General features: G+C 43.1%; 1 protein-coding gene across 2 annotated transcripts in view; it reads right to left on the bottom strand.

Moving 5' to 3' along the window:
• Positions 1–14,596, bottom strand: part of atrnl1b (attractin-like 1b) — a 1,082,183-nt gene that overhangs the window by 207,154 nt on the left and 860,433 nt on the right. For both annotated transcript variants that reach the window (XM_068052965.1, XM_068052966.1), the window contains exon 27: positions 9,760–9,867. In XM_068052965.1, coding sequence (XP_067909066.1) covers positions 9,760–9,867 — 108 coding nt within the window. The remainder of the gene's footprint in view (positions 1–9,759; positions 9,868–14,596) is intronic.

Below are 14,596 nucleotides of genomic sequence, written 5' to 3'. Positions count from 1 at the left end.
ACAACATCCTAGGTATTACCATTGACCAGAAACTGAACTGGAGTAGCCATATAAATACTGTGGCTACAAGAGCAGGTCAGAGGCTAGGAATCCTGAGGCGAGTAACTCACCTCCAGACTCCCCAAAGCCTGTTCACCATCTACAAGGCACAAGCCAGGAGTGTGATGGAATACTCTCCACTTGCCTGGATGGGTGCAGCTCCAACACCACAAGAAGCTCGACACCATCCAGGACAAAGCAGCCCGCTTGACTGGCACCCCATCTACAAACATTCACTCCCTCCACCACCGATGCACAGTGGCAGCAGTGTGTACCATCTACAAGATGCACTGCAGCAATTCACCAAGGTTCCTTACACAGCACCTTCCAAACCCGCAACCTCTACCAACTAGAAGGACAAGGGCAGCAAACACATGGGAACACCACCACCTGCAAGTTCCCCTCCAAGTCACACACCATCCTGACTTGGAACTATATCGCCGTTCCTTCAATGTTGCTGGGTCAAAATCCTGGAACTCCCTTCCAAACAGCACTGTGGGTATACCTACCCCAAATTACTGCAGCAGTTCAAGAAGGCAGCTCACCACCACCTTCTCAAGGGCAATTAGGGATGGGCAATAAATGCTGGCCTGGCCAGTGACACCGACATCCCATGAATGAATTTTAAAAAAATTGCCCTTGAGAAGGTGATGGTGAGCTGCCATCTTGAACCGCTGCAGTCTTTGTGGTGCAGTTACACCCACTGTTACAGCACTGGCGCACTGACACGGAACACAAAAGTCCGAGTGTATCAGGCCTGTGTCCTCAGTATCTTGCTCTACGGCAGCGAGGCCTGGACAATGTATGTCAGCCAAGAGCGATGTCTCAATTGATTCCACCTTCGCTGCCTCCGGAGAATCCTTGGCATCAGGAGGCAGGACCGCATCTCCAACACAGAAGTCCTCGAGGCGGCCAACATCCCCAGCTTATACACACTACTGAGTCAGCGGCGCTTGAGATGGCTTGGCCATGTGAGCCGCATGGAAGATGGCAGGATCCCCAAGGACACATTGTGCAAAGAACAAAGAACAGTACAGCACAGGAACAGGCCATTTGGCCCTCCAAGCCTGCGCCAATCTTGATGCCTGCGGAAACTAACACCTTCTGCACTTCCGGGTCGCATATCCCTCTATTCCCTTCCTATTCATATATTTGTCAAGATGTCTCTTAAACGTCGCTATCGTATCTGCTTCCACCACCTTCCCTGGCACTAAGTTCCAGGCACTCACCACCCTCTGTGTAAAAAACTTGCCTCACACATCCCCTCTAAACTTTGCCCCTCGCACCTTAAGCCTATGTCCCGTAGTAACTGACTCTTCCACCCTGGGAAAAAGCTTCTGACTATCCACTCTGTCCATGCCGCTCATAACTTTGTAAACCTCTATCATGTTGCCCCTCCACCTCCGTCGTTCCAGTGAAAACAATCCGAGTTTTTCCAACCTCTCCTCAGAGCTAATGCCCTCCAGACCAGGCAACATCCTGGTAAACCTCCTCTGTACCCTCTCCAAAGCCTCCACGTCCTTCTGGTAGTGTGGTGACCAGAATTGCACGCAATATTCTAAGTGTGGCCTAACTAAGGTTCTGTACAGCTGCAACATGACTTGCCAATTTTTATACTCTATGCCCCGACCGATGAAGGCAAGCATGCCGTATGTCTTCTTGACTACCTTATCCACCTGTGTTGCCACTTTCAGTGACCTGTGGACCTGTCCGCCCAGATCTCTCTGCCTGTCAATACTCCTAAGGGTTCTGCCATTTACTGTATACTTCCCACCTGCATTAGACCTTCCAAAATGCATTACCTCACATTTGTCCGGATTAAACTCCATCTGCCATTTCTCCGCCCAAGTCTCCAACCGATCTATATCCTGCTGTATCCTCTGGCAATCCTCATCATTATCCGCAACTCCACCAACCTTTGTGTCGTCCACAAACTTACTAATCAGACCAGCTACATTTTCCTCAAAATCATTTATATATACTACAAACAGCAACGGTCCCAGCACTGATCCCTGCGGAACACCACTAGTCACATCCCTCCATTCAGAAAAACACCCATCCACTGCTACCCTCTGTCTTCTATGACCGAGCCAGTTCTGTATCCATCTTGCCAGCTCACCTCTGATCCCGTGTGACTTCACCTTTTGCGCCATGCGGGACCTTGTCAAAGGCTTTACTAAAGACCATATAGACAACATCCACTGCCCTTCCCTCATCAATCATCTTCGTCACTTCCTCAAAACACTCAATCAAATTAGTAAGACACGACCTCCCCTTCACAAAACCATGCTGTCTCTCGCTAATAAGTTCGTTTGTTTCCAAATGGGAGTAAATCCTGTCCCGAAGAATCCTCTCTAATAGTTTCTCTACCACTGACGTAAGGCTCACCGGCCTATAATTTCCTGGATTATCCTTGCCACCCTTCTTAAACAAAGGAACAACATTGGCTATTCTCCAGTCCTCTGGGACCTCACCTGTAGCCAATGAGGATGCAAAGATTTCTGTCAAGGCCCCAGCAATTTCCTCCCTTGCCTCCATCTGTATTCTAGGGTAGATCCCATCGGGCCCTGGGGACTTATCTACCTTAATGCTTTGCAAGACACCCAACACCTCCTCCTTTTTGATAATGAGATGACTGAGACTATCTGCACTCCCTTCCCTCGGCTCATCATCCACCAAGTCCTTCTCCTTGGTGAATACTGATGCAAAGTACTCATTTAGCACCTCACCCATTTCCTCTGGCTCCACGCATAGATTCCCATCTCTGTCCTTAAGTGGGCCAACCCTTTCCCTGGTTACTCTCTTGCTCTTTATATATGTATAAAAAGCCTTGGGATTTTCCTTAATCCTGTTTGACAATGACTTTTCATGACCCCTTTTAGCCCTAACTCCTTGCTTAAGTTCCTTCCTACTGTCTTTATATTCCTCAAGTGCTTCATCTGTTCCTCGCCTTCCAGCCCTTACGAATGCTTCCTTTTTCTTTTTGACTAGGCTCACAATATCCCGTGTTATCCAAGCTTCCCGAAACTTGCCAAACTTGTCTTTCTTCCTCAAAGGAACATGCTGGTCCTGGATTCTAATCAGCTGACGTTTGAAAGACTCCCACATGTCAGATGTTGATTTACCCTCAAACAGTCGCCCCCAATCTAAATTCTTCAGTTCCTGCCTAATAATGTTATAATTAGCCTTCCCCCAATTTAGCACCTTCACCCGAGGACTACTCTTATCCTTATCCAAAAGTACCTTAAAACTTATGGAATTATGGTCACTGCTCCCGAAATGCTCCCCCACTGAAACTTCGACCACCTGGACGGGCTCATTCCCAATACCAGGTCCAGAATGGCCCCATCCCTAGTTGGACGATCTACATATTGTTTCAAGAAACCCTCCTGGATGCTCCTCACAAATTCTGCCCCATCCAAGCCCCTAGCACTAAGTGAGTCCCAGTCAATATTGGGGAAGTTAAAATCACCCACCACTACAACCCTGTTACCTATACATCTTTCCAAAATCTGTCTGCATATCTGCTCCTCTACCTCCTGCTGGCTGTTAGGAGGCCTGTAGTAAACCCCCAACATCGTGACTGCACCCTTCCTATTCCTGAGCTCCACCCATATTGCCTCGCTGCATGACCCCTCTGAGGTGTCCTCCCGCAGTACAGCTGTGATATTCTCCTTAACCAGTAATGCAACTCCTCCACCCCTTTTACATCCCCCTCTATCCCGCCTGAAGCTTCTAAAGCCTGGAACATTTAGCTGCCAATCCTGCCCTTCCCTCAACCAAGTCTCTGTCATAGCAACAACATCATATTTCCAAGTACTAATCCAAGCTCTAAGTTCATTTGCCTTACCTGTTATACTTCTCACATTGAAACAAATGCACTTCAGACCACCAGTCCCGCTGTGCTCAGCAACATCTCCCTGCCTGCTCTTCCTCTTAGTCCGACTGGCCTTATTTACTATGTCCTCCTCATTTACTTCACTAGCTGTCCTACTGCTCTGGTTCCCACCCCCCGCCACACTAGTTTAAACCCTCCCGAGTGACGCTAGCAAACCTTGCAGCCAGGATATTAGTGCCCTTCCAGCTTAGATGTAACCCGTCAGCGAGCTCGTCACTGGAATCAGACCCACCGGCCATCCATGTCTCCGCTTTAAAGACGTCTGCAAACGCGACATGAAGTCCTGCGACATTGATCACAAGTCGGGTGGGAGTCAGTTGCCAGCGATCGCCAGAGCTGGTGGGCAGCCATAAAGGCGGGGCTAAAGTGTGTCGAGTCGAAGAGACTTAGCAGTTGGCAGAAAAAAGACAGAAGCGCAAGGGGAGAGCCAACTGTGTAACAGCCCCGACAACCAATTTTTTCTGCAGCACCTGTGGAAGAGTCTGTCACTCTAATATTGGCCTTTATAGCCACTCCAGGCGCTGCTCCACAAACCACTGACCACCTCCAGACGCTTACCCATTGTCTCCCGAGACAAGGAGGCTAAAGAAGAAGGCGGCTGTTAGGAAGGGAGTTCTAGGATCCAGCAATATAGTTCCAAGTCAGGATGCTGTGTAACTTGAAGGGGAACTTCCAGGTGGTGGTGTTGCTGCAGTGCATCTTAGATGATACACACATCTACTGCTGTGTGCCAGTGATGGAGGGAATGAATGTTTAAGGTGGTGGATGGGATACCGATCAAGTGGGCTGCTTTGTTCTGGATAGTATCGAGTTCTTGACTGTTGTTGGAGCTGCACCCATCCAGGCAAGTGGAGAGTATTCCATCACACTCCTGACTTGTGCCTTGTAGATGGTGGACAGGCTTCAGGGAGTCAGGAGGTGAGTTACTCACCACATAATTCCCAGCCTTTGACCAGCTCTTGTAGTCACAGTATTTATATGGCTGGTCCAGTTAAGTTTCTGGTCAATGGTATCCCTCAGGATGTTGATGGTGGGGGATTCAGTGATGGTCATCAAGGGAAAAATATAGCATCCTCAAAATATTTCCTAATTATGTATATCCACATCATCCATATTAACACAAACATCACAGATGTATGTCCCAGACTTACAATGCATTAAGGAAGTAAGGCTGTGCATTTTAAATAAGTCCTCATTGCTTTAACAGGTGGTGAGACAGGTGGGTTAGTGGAAAGACATGGGAAAGGCAAACAGACACAACAGGGAAAACTGAGAAAGTTATTTCAATGCAAAATCAGGTTGCCAGGGCTACAAAAAGAAATGTCATGAGCAACAGTGCTTCATCTTTGAAAATCCCATCAAATGTTGACCTGGTCATGCCTGTTGCATTACTACATTAGTCTTCAGACCTCTAAGCCTCGAAAAACTTAAAAAAAAAAAGTGGTGACAGTCCTTAGCCAATCAGTGGCTAATTTTCATGATATGCATTCTGTCTCCAAAAAATCTACATTCCCGTGTCTCTTGAGATCACAAAACACAGAGTTTCACCTTCTCGCAAGTCGAGACAACTTTAAAAATATGTTTTTTTAAAGCTAGAAATAAAGACAAGTTAAGAAAAACAAGAGAAGAGAAAATGGGGGAAAAGGAGAGTGTGATATGAAATAGAAGAGAGAGAGATGTGCTCAAATTTTGTACTTTAAATCATTTTTAAAATGTTTAGTCATTTAGAGTTAAACACAGTAATAAAGCTGCTCGCAAGTGGCTTTATCACCAATATTCAGGATTTGTCTCAGTATCATAGTCAGTGAGGTAGAATCTTTTAAAAAAACTGATCCAGGATGCTTGGAATTCTCTGGGCCTGTTGAAATTTAACATTTAAAAGATTCATTGTTTCCATATTTTTCCCTGTGTCATCTTTCATTTGTATCCAGAGCAAATTTAAAAGAAAAGCTGGGAACATAGGGGCGGGAATGGGCCATTCAGTCCCTCAAGTCTGTTCCATCATTAAAATGGATCATGGACGATCTGTACCTAAACACTTTGACACATAACCCTTCATACCATTATCTAACAAAAAGTTATCAATCTCAGTCTTGCAAATTTGGAAACCTGGAAAGATTTAAAGGACAGAAGGAGTTCATGTGGCCCATTGTATCCATGCCAGGTGAAAAAGAGCTATCCAGTCTAATCCCACTTTCCAGCTCCTGGCCCATAGCCTTGTAGGTTATGGATTGACCTGTAGATTTGTCTACCTTACATCCCATTATTTTCTCTATTATTTTTTAAAACTTACAATAAATCTAATATGTTGCTCCCCTTGCTTATTTTTAAGTGCCCTTGTACTGTTGGTGGTTTGTCCTCTTCCTCCACCATGAACACTTGGCTTGTATTCCCTTGTGTATAGAAGATTAAGGAGTGATCTAATTGAGCTATTTAAAATGTTAGAAGGATTTGATAGGTCGATATGGAGAAACTATTTTCTCTGGTGGCAGTAGTGGTGGTGGTGGTGGGCAGTTTCAAGAGCAAAATTGGGAAATACTTTTTCACAGGAAGGGTAGTTGAAATCTGGACTTCTCTGCCCCAAAATGAGATAGATTTTTATAAGGCAAGATGATTCAGAAAAAAAGTGGCTAAATGAAGTTGAGATGCAGATAAGCCATGATTTAACTGAATGACAGAGTGGGTTCAAGGGGTTAAATGGCCTACTCCATTTTCAAACCTTCCTCTGTTCCTAAAACAGACAGAAAGTACTCATTCAACAAGTCTGCCATTTCTTATTGGGCTCACATTCCCCTTCAGCACTCTTTTTCTCTTAATATATTGATGAAAATATTTGTTATTCTTGTAATAAAAACAAGAAATGCTGGAATCACTCAGCAGGTCTGGCAGCATCTGTGGAAAGAGAAGCAGAGTTAACGTTTCGGGTCAGTGACCCTTCTTCGGAACTTGTTATTCTTGTGTTGCACGTCTTATTACTTTCTGGAGACCCCTCTCCCACTTTGCTGAATTTCTACTTTTTCTTACATTTGTATTAACCTTTTCCTTTAGCTTGATACTGGGGGGGAATTTTATGCTCTCCCCCTTGGTGGATTTGGCGGCAGGGAGAGCATAAAATCGGGTGGGACAGTGGCGGGGGAAAGACTCCACCACCTTCCCACCTCTGCCAAAATTAAGGCCCGTGAATGGCCTTCCCGCCCCGTTGCCAACTGAGGCCCTTAACTGGGCCATTAGCCGTGCGGCGGACAGCCTATCTCTGCATGGGAAACGGCATGAAAAACCATGTGGGCTACTTCCCGGCTCTGGGGCGGGATGGGGTGCGGTGGACATTCCTTGTTAAAAGGCCTGAAGGAAGGACCCAGCGTCGGGAAAGGGGGGCCCACTGAGAGCCACCCTCTATCCTTGCTAACGACCCCCCTACAACACCCTCCCCCGTGACCCCCATCCTACGAGACCCCTCCCGCCCTAACCTACTTGTGGCCTGGGTGCAGCCATCGCCTCCACAGTGGTGCTGCTTAGTGGAAGAGCTGCCGGCCTCTGATTGATTGGCTGTCATCTCCAAGGGTGGGACTTCTGTCACTGGGGTCCTTGATCCCATGGAAGGCCTGTCGCTGTCTACTTAAGTGCCTAATTGGCACTAAATTCAGCAGCCCTTCTACAGAAGAGGTGGCGTGGGGTTTTGCGCTTGACTTTTTCTGGACGTCAAGACCCAAGTTGCCAGCATAAAATCCTGGGCACTGTCTCTTACCTTATTTCTCGACCATTGTTACTTAGCTACACAAGTGAAGCTTGTGCCTTTTAGCGGTATGTGCTAGTTTTGTACTGTACCCAATACTTAGCTGAATACTGTCTGTCTCTAGGTTTACTCATCAACAATCCATTCCAGTTTATTGTGGCCAATCCATTTCTCATCTCTTTGATGTTTGCCTTATACATGTAAAAGCTTTGTTTGTGACCCATTCTGTTCTCTCTCAAAGCTAATATCAAATTCGGTCATATTTTGGTGACTATTTGCAAGATGTTGCCTTAAGTGATACTTAAGTCTAGTATAGCCTGTTTCCCTGTCAGTTCTAAAACATATTGCTCTAGAAAAGTGTCTATACATCCTAGAAATTTATTGCTTTTATTACTTCAGCTGTTCTGCTTCTCCCAGGCTGTGTGAAAATTGAAGATATCGGGAAACATATTATAAAAGAAAGATCTGAACATGGCAGTACAGCAATTGTTTGCCTATCTAACCTTCAAGAAATACCTCAATATGTATATAGTTATGCAAAGTTTAGTGAACGTGCTATTTGAATTTGCTATGAATTTCAGAATTGTTCCTCCAAATATTGCTAATGTTATGACTTGTTTTGATTCAACAGATATTCAGATAGTGCAGCTAATATAATTTTAGGTGCTAACATCACTTTTAACTCAAAGCTGCTTCCTGTGGTTAATTAGTCCAGAATTGAAATTGAAATTTAAAAACTTAGAAACATATCATCAGTTACTAAACATGTAAAAGAAACAAAAATTGCAACAAATATTGATTGATTGTTAATCCCCTTCAACAAGCTTTTATATATAAAGATACATACACAAAAAACAAGAATTGAATTTCTAAACCCGTCTTATATGTCAGAGCTGTGTTATTCCCTGTGACAATCATCTGATAGCCGAGCTGACAGAATTCACCCAACTGAGAAAAGTGCATTCAATTGAAACGCACTACCTTCTATACTGACCATTTGAGCTGCATGCTAAAACTATTACTTAAATGCAGAAAAGCTGTAATGGTAAATCTAGCCACTCAATGTTGTCGTACACAGGTTTCAGGATAAGTATCAGCTATATGCAGCAAACATTTGACAATTATATCAGTATCATTTACAAAATGCAAGTGGACAATAAATTACTTAAATCATAGCTACTTACTCAGCTAATGGTTGGCTTGAGGAGGAGGCTGAAATGAATCTATTATCATCACTGTAATTCATGCATATGCACTCAATTTAAACCCAATGTTATGAGATTAATATGATATGACTAAAGAATACACTTTTCTAGATGACATTTTGCTGATGGAAGCCGATCAGCAATGCTACAATTCCTACATATTACTGTTTAAGATTAATGTAGTGAAATTTCAAATTGAAAAATCAAAAAGCTCAAACACAGGCATGTGTTTTTTGGTAGTTGTGATTATAAGCATACGGCTGTGAAGGCAAACTTTTTTTTTTCAAGTCAGCAAACTACTGAGTAACCACAATAATAGAATTACTAGTAATGGCAACAAATCAATGACAACCTTGCCAAAAATAGAAGAATTAATTCAACACCTCGGAGCCTCGAGCTGGGAGCCATGTTCAGAGAGTACAGGTCAAAGAATTGGTGCGATAATGCTACCTCTGACCTGAGCTTTCTTTGAACATGTATCCCTATTGGGAACATGAGATTGTTGAATTTATCTTATATAGTTGACTCCTGTGCTTTAAAATCATTGTTCATTTCATTCTTACACTATATACGTTAATAAATTATCTAATTAGGCAAAGGTTAATGTTATCTAAGATCAAATGCATACATTTTCCACTCTCTTCACAAAGCTCTTCTCTATTGTTGCATTCATTTTACTGTACAGAATGTTAATCCCCATAACACAAGTAGATTTCTTCCTTTGCTTCTGAAGTAATAATCCCTCTGGTGAATGGACTGCAACATTAGTAAGAAAACTTGCCTTGTAGGTAGCATCACATATGTAACCAAGGTTTTCTATGCAACATGGATACTCCACATAAAATAAGTTGAGATAAATATGTAGATGTTAGTGTGGCTCTTACCTCGAGTGGTCCTCTTATGACATCAAACTGTTCACTTCCAACTTCCAGGGCAACATCAACAGATGCAAAAGGACGACTAGCCATCTGCTGTCTTTCCCGCATGAGTTGCTGTTTAAAAAAAAGTTGTTGAAAAATTGAGGCACAAAATAATGTCTTGAGGAAAAATCTAACAGTTTTGAAACATTATAGTGTCACTTTTTTCAATTTTGTGTTAACTTTCAGATCTGCAATAGTATTCTCAAACCATATCAAAAATAAATGAGATCAATTTTTTGCCAAGTATTCTGGAAACACGCTACATATGCTTTAGATTTCATTTCACTATATTCTATAATAGTCAGCATAAGGTTTACAGAAAAGTTTATTTCAGAAACTAGAGTGTGGATACAAATGTTTCTAACAACCACTATGAAAACTGGTAGTAAAAACAGGAAATGCTGGAAATATTCAGCAGGTCTGGCAGCATCTGTGAAGAGAGAAGCAGAGTTAACATTTCAGGTCAGTGACCCTTCATCAGAACTGGTATTCACAGGCAAGTGGGTTCTAGTTTCAACTGAATGACTTTTGTGGAATTACCAATAACAATAATGACTCAAATATTATATTGCAATGCTCTAAGAAAATAATAAAATATAGGCAAAGGTTTTTAAAACTATGATGTAACATCTGACCACATTTCATATTTCTTGGGGAGATTTGGTATTGTGTACAATTATATTTGAAGTGATATTAAGATAAAATACATTTAGTTATTCACATTTCATCTAATAGTGCTTGAACTAGATCATTATAAAGCAGCTTAACACAAAAGAAATATCACATTGACTTGTTGGAAAGCTGATAATGTATGACTTAAAGGTCTGGTTACAATAAGGCTCCAATCAATCTTTTAGTGGATTTTTTTCCCTGAAGAATTAATTTACAGAAGAAAGATCTTTTCGTCCAGAATCAATATGAAGCAAGAGTTGACTTTTACTTTAGAGACTTATACTGTAGGGAATCTAAACTGGACAAAGTCCTTGTAATATTTTCACTTAACGTGCGAAGGGTTTAATGTTAAACATCTAAGTAGCTTGTGACCAAATGCTTTAGCGTTGCTTTAAAATGGTATTAAACCTTTTAAAACTATCTTAAAAGGTATTTGATTCTCCCAAAAGACAAAGCTGATCCTATTGCTGCTCTTTTCACTTAATCAAGAGGATTTAGTGAAATCCTTAAAACAGAAGTGTTTATTTTGTTATTAGCAACAAAAGACATTTTCCATAACGACTACCTTGAAGACAAAAGTAGTTGCTTGAATCAAAAATGCTACAAGCACAAGTAAGTGGCTAATGAGAAATGTGAAGCTTTTCCACTTTAAGGACTACTGGACCTTCTCAGGACTATGTAATATGAAGCTTGTATTGGCTGTGTAGCACTTTTGAAAGGGATCTAGGAAGTAGGATGAAAAGTAGGACCTCAAGGGTAGTGATCTCAGGATTACTACCAGTGTCACGTGCTGGTCAGAGTAGAAAAAGCAGGATATATCGGATGAATACATGGCTGAAGAGATGGTGTGAGGGGGAGGGTTTTAGATTCCTGGAACATTGGAACCGGTTCTGGGGGAGGTGGGATCAGTACAAACTGGATGGGATACAACTGGGCAGGACCAGGACTGATGTCCCAGGGGCAGTATTCGCTAGAGTGGTTGGGGAGGGTTTAAACTAAAATGGCAGGGGGATTGGGAACCATTGCAAGGAGTCAGAGGAGGGGGGATCAAAGACAAGAACCAAAGACAGTAAGGGAAATAAGAAAAGTGATAGGCAGAGAAATCAAGGGTCGGAATCAAACAGGGCCACAGTGAAAAATAGTGGGAAGGGGGCAAGAAATGTTAAAAAGATAAGCCTTAAGACTTTGTGCCTTAGCGCACGGAGCATTCGCAATAAAGTTGATGAATTAATCGCGCAAATAGATGTAAACAGGTATGATATAGTCGGGATTACGGAGACATGGCTGCAAGGTGACCAGGGATGGGAAATGAACATCCAGGGGTATTCAGTATTTAGGAAGGACAGACAAAAAGCAAAAGGCGGTGGAGTTGCATTGCTGGTTAAAGAGGAAATTAACACATTAGTGAGGAAAGGTATTAGCTCTGACGATGTGGAATCTGTATGGGTAGAGCTGAGAAACACTAAGGGGCAAAAAACATTAGAGGGGGTTGTATATAGACCCCTAAACAGTAGTGGTGATGTTGGGAATGGCATTAAACAGGAAATTAGCGACGTATGCAATAAAGGAACATCTGTAATTATGGGTGATTTTAATCTGCATATAGATTGGGCAAATCAAATTAGTCACAATTCCGCAGAGGAGGAATTCTTGGAGTGTATATGGGATGGTTTTCTGGACCAATATGTTGAGGAACCAACTGGAGAACAGGCCATCCTGGACTGGGTATTGTGTAATGAGAGAGGAATAATTGACAATCTAGTGGTGCGACACCCCTTGGGGATGAGCGACCATAATATGATAGAATTCTTCATCAAGATGGAGAGTGACGTAGTTGATTCTGAGACTTGGGGGTCCTGAATCTTGGTAAAGGAAACTACGAAGATATGAGGCGCGAGTTGGCTATGACGGATTGGGAAACGTTACTTAAAGGGAAGATGGTGGATAGGCAATGGCAAACATTTAAAGAGCGCATGGATGAACTACAACAATTGTTTATTCCTGTCTGGTGCAAAAGTAAAAAGGGAAAGGTAGCCAAACCATGGCTTACAAGGGAAATTAGAAATAGCATTAGATGCAAGGAAGAGGCATATAAATTTGCCAGAAAAACAACAGACCTGAGGATTGGGAGCAGTTTAGAATTCAGCAAAGGAGGACCAAGGGATTGATTAAGAAGGGGAAAATAGAGTGCGAGAGCAAACTTGCGGGGAACATAAAAACTGACGGTAAAAGTTTCTATAGGTATGTGAAGAGAAAAAGATTGGTGAAGACAAATGTAGGTCCCTTACAGTCAGAAACAGGGGAATTTATTGTGGGGAATAAAGAAATGGCTAACCAACTAAATGCATACTTTAGTTCTGTCTTCACAAAGGAGGACACAGATATCATACCAGAAATGTTGGGGAACACAGGGCTTAGTGAGAGAGAGGAACTGAAAGAAATCAGTATTAGTAGAGAAATGGTGTTGGGGAAATTGATGGGATTGAAGGCCGATATATCCCCAGGGCCTGATGGTATGCATCCCAGAGTACTTAAGGAAGTGGCCCTAGAAATAGTGGATGCATTGGCAGTCATCTTCCAAGATTCTATAGACTCTGGAACAGTTCCTACAGATTGGAGGGTAGCTAATGTAACCCCACTATTTAAAAAGGGAGGTAGAGAGAAAGCAGGGAATTATAGACCAGTCAGCCTGACGTCGCTACTGGGGAAAATTCTAGAGTCCATTATCAAAGATTTTTGAGGAAAGACGTGAGGGCATTGGAGAAAGTACAGAAAAAATTCATCAGAATGGTTCCAGGGATGAGGAATTTCAGTTATGAAGACAGAATGGGGAAGTTAGGACTATTTTCCTTGGAGAAGAGAAGGCTGAGAGGTGATTTAATAGAGGTATTCAAAATCATGAGGGGTCTGGATAGAGTAGATAGAGAGAAATTGTTCCCACTCATGAAAGGATCAAGAACGGGAGGGCACAAATTTAAAGTATTTGCTAAGAGAAGCAAAAGTGACATGAGGAAAAAAATTTTCACGCAGCAAGTGGTTCAGGTCTGGAATGCACTGTCTGACAACGTGGTGGAGGCAGGTTCAATTGAAGCATTCAAAAAGGAATTAGACAGTTATATGAAAAGGAAGAATGTACAGAGTTATGGGGAGAAGGCAGGTCAGTGGAACTGAGAGAGTTGCTCTTTCGGAGAGCTGGTGCAGACACGATGGCTGAATAGCTTCCTTCTGTGCTGTAACGATTCCGTGATTCTGTGAAAACTCTCTGCTGGTCGGAGTCATACCTAGCGCAAAGGAAGATGACTGTGGTTATTGGAGGTCAATCATCTCAGCTCCAGGACATCACTGCATGAGTTCCTCAGAGTAGCCCAACCATCTTCAGCTGCTTCATCAATGACGTTCCTTCAATCATAAGGTTAGAAGTGGGGATGTTCGCTGACGATTGCACAATGTTCAGCACCGTTTGCGACTCCTCAGATACTGAAGCAGTCTGTGTAGAAATGCAGCAAGACGTGGACAATATCCAGGCTTGGGCTGAGAAGTGGCAAGTAACATTTGCGCCACACAAGTGCCAGGCAATGACTATCTCAAACAAGAGAGAATCTAACCATCTCCCCTTGACAATCAATGGCATTACCATCGCTGAATCCCCCGCTATCAACATCCTGGGGGTTACCATTGACTAGAACCTGAACTGGAGTAGCCAAATAAATACCATGGCTAAAGAACAGGTCAGAGTCCAGGAATCCTGCGGCAAGTAACTCACCTCCTGACTCCCCAAAGCCTGTCCACCATCTACAAGGCACAAGTCAGGAGTGTGATGGAATACTCTCCACTTGCCTGGATGGGTGCAACTCCAACAACACTCAAGAAGCAGGACAAAGCAGCCCACTTGATTGACTCCTTCCACTCCCTCCACCACTGACGCAGTGGCAGCAGTGTGTACCATCTACAAGATGCACTGCAGCAATGCACCAAGGCTCCTTAGACAGCACCTTCCAAACCCGCGACCTCTACCACTAGAAGGACAAGGGCAGCAGATGCATGGGAACCCCACCGCCTGCAAGTTCCCCTCCTGACTTGGAACTATATCGCCGTTCCTTCACTTTCGCTGGGTCAAAATCCTGGAACT

This window comes from Heterodontus francisci, chromosome 20 (genome assembly GCF_036365525.1).
Source record: "Heterodontus francisci isolate sHetFra1 chromosome 20, sHetFra1.hap1, whole genome shotgun sequence".
NCBI lineage: Eukaryota > Metazoa > Chordata > Chondrichthyes > Heterodontiformes > Heterodontidae > Heterodontus > Heterodontus francisci.
The sequence above is the reverse complement of the archived record's forward strand: the minus strand, read 5'-3'. Positions and strand labels throughout refer to the sequence as shown.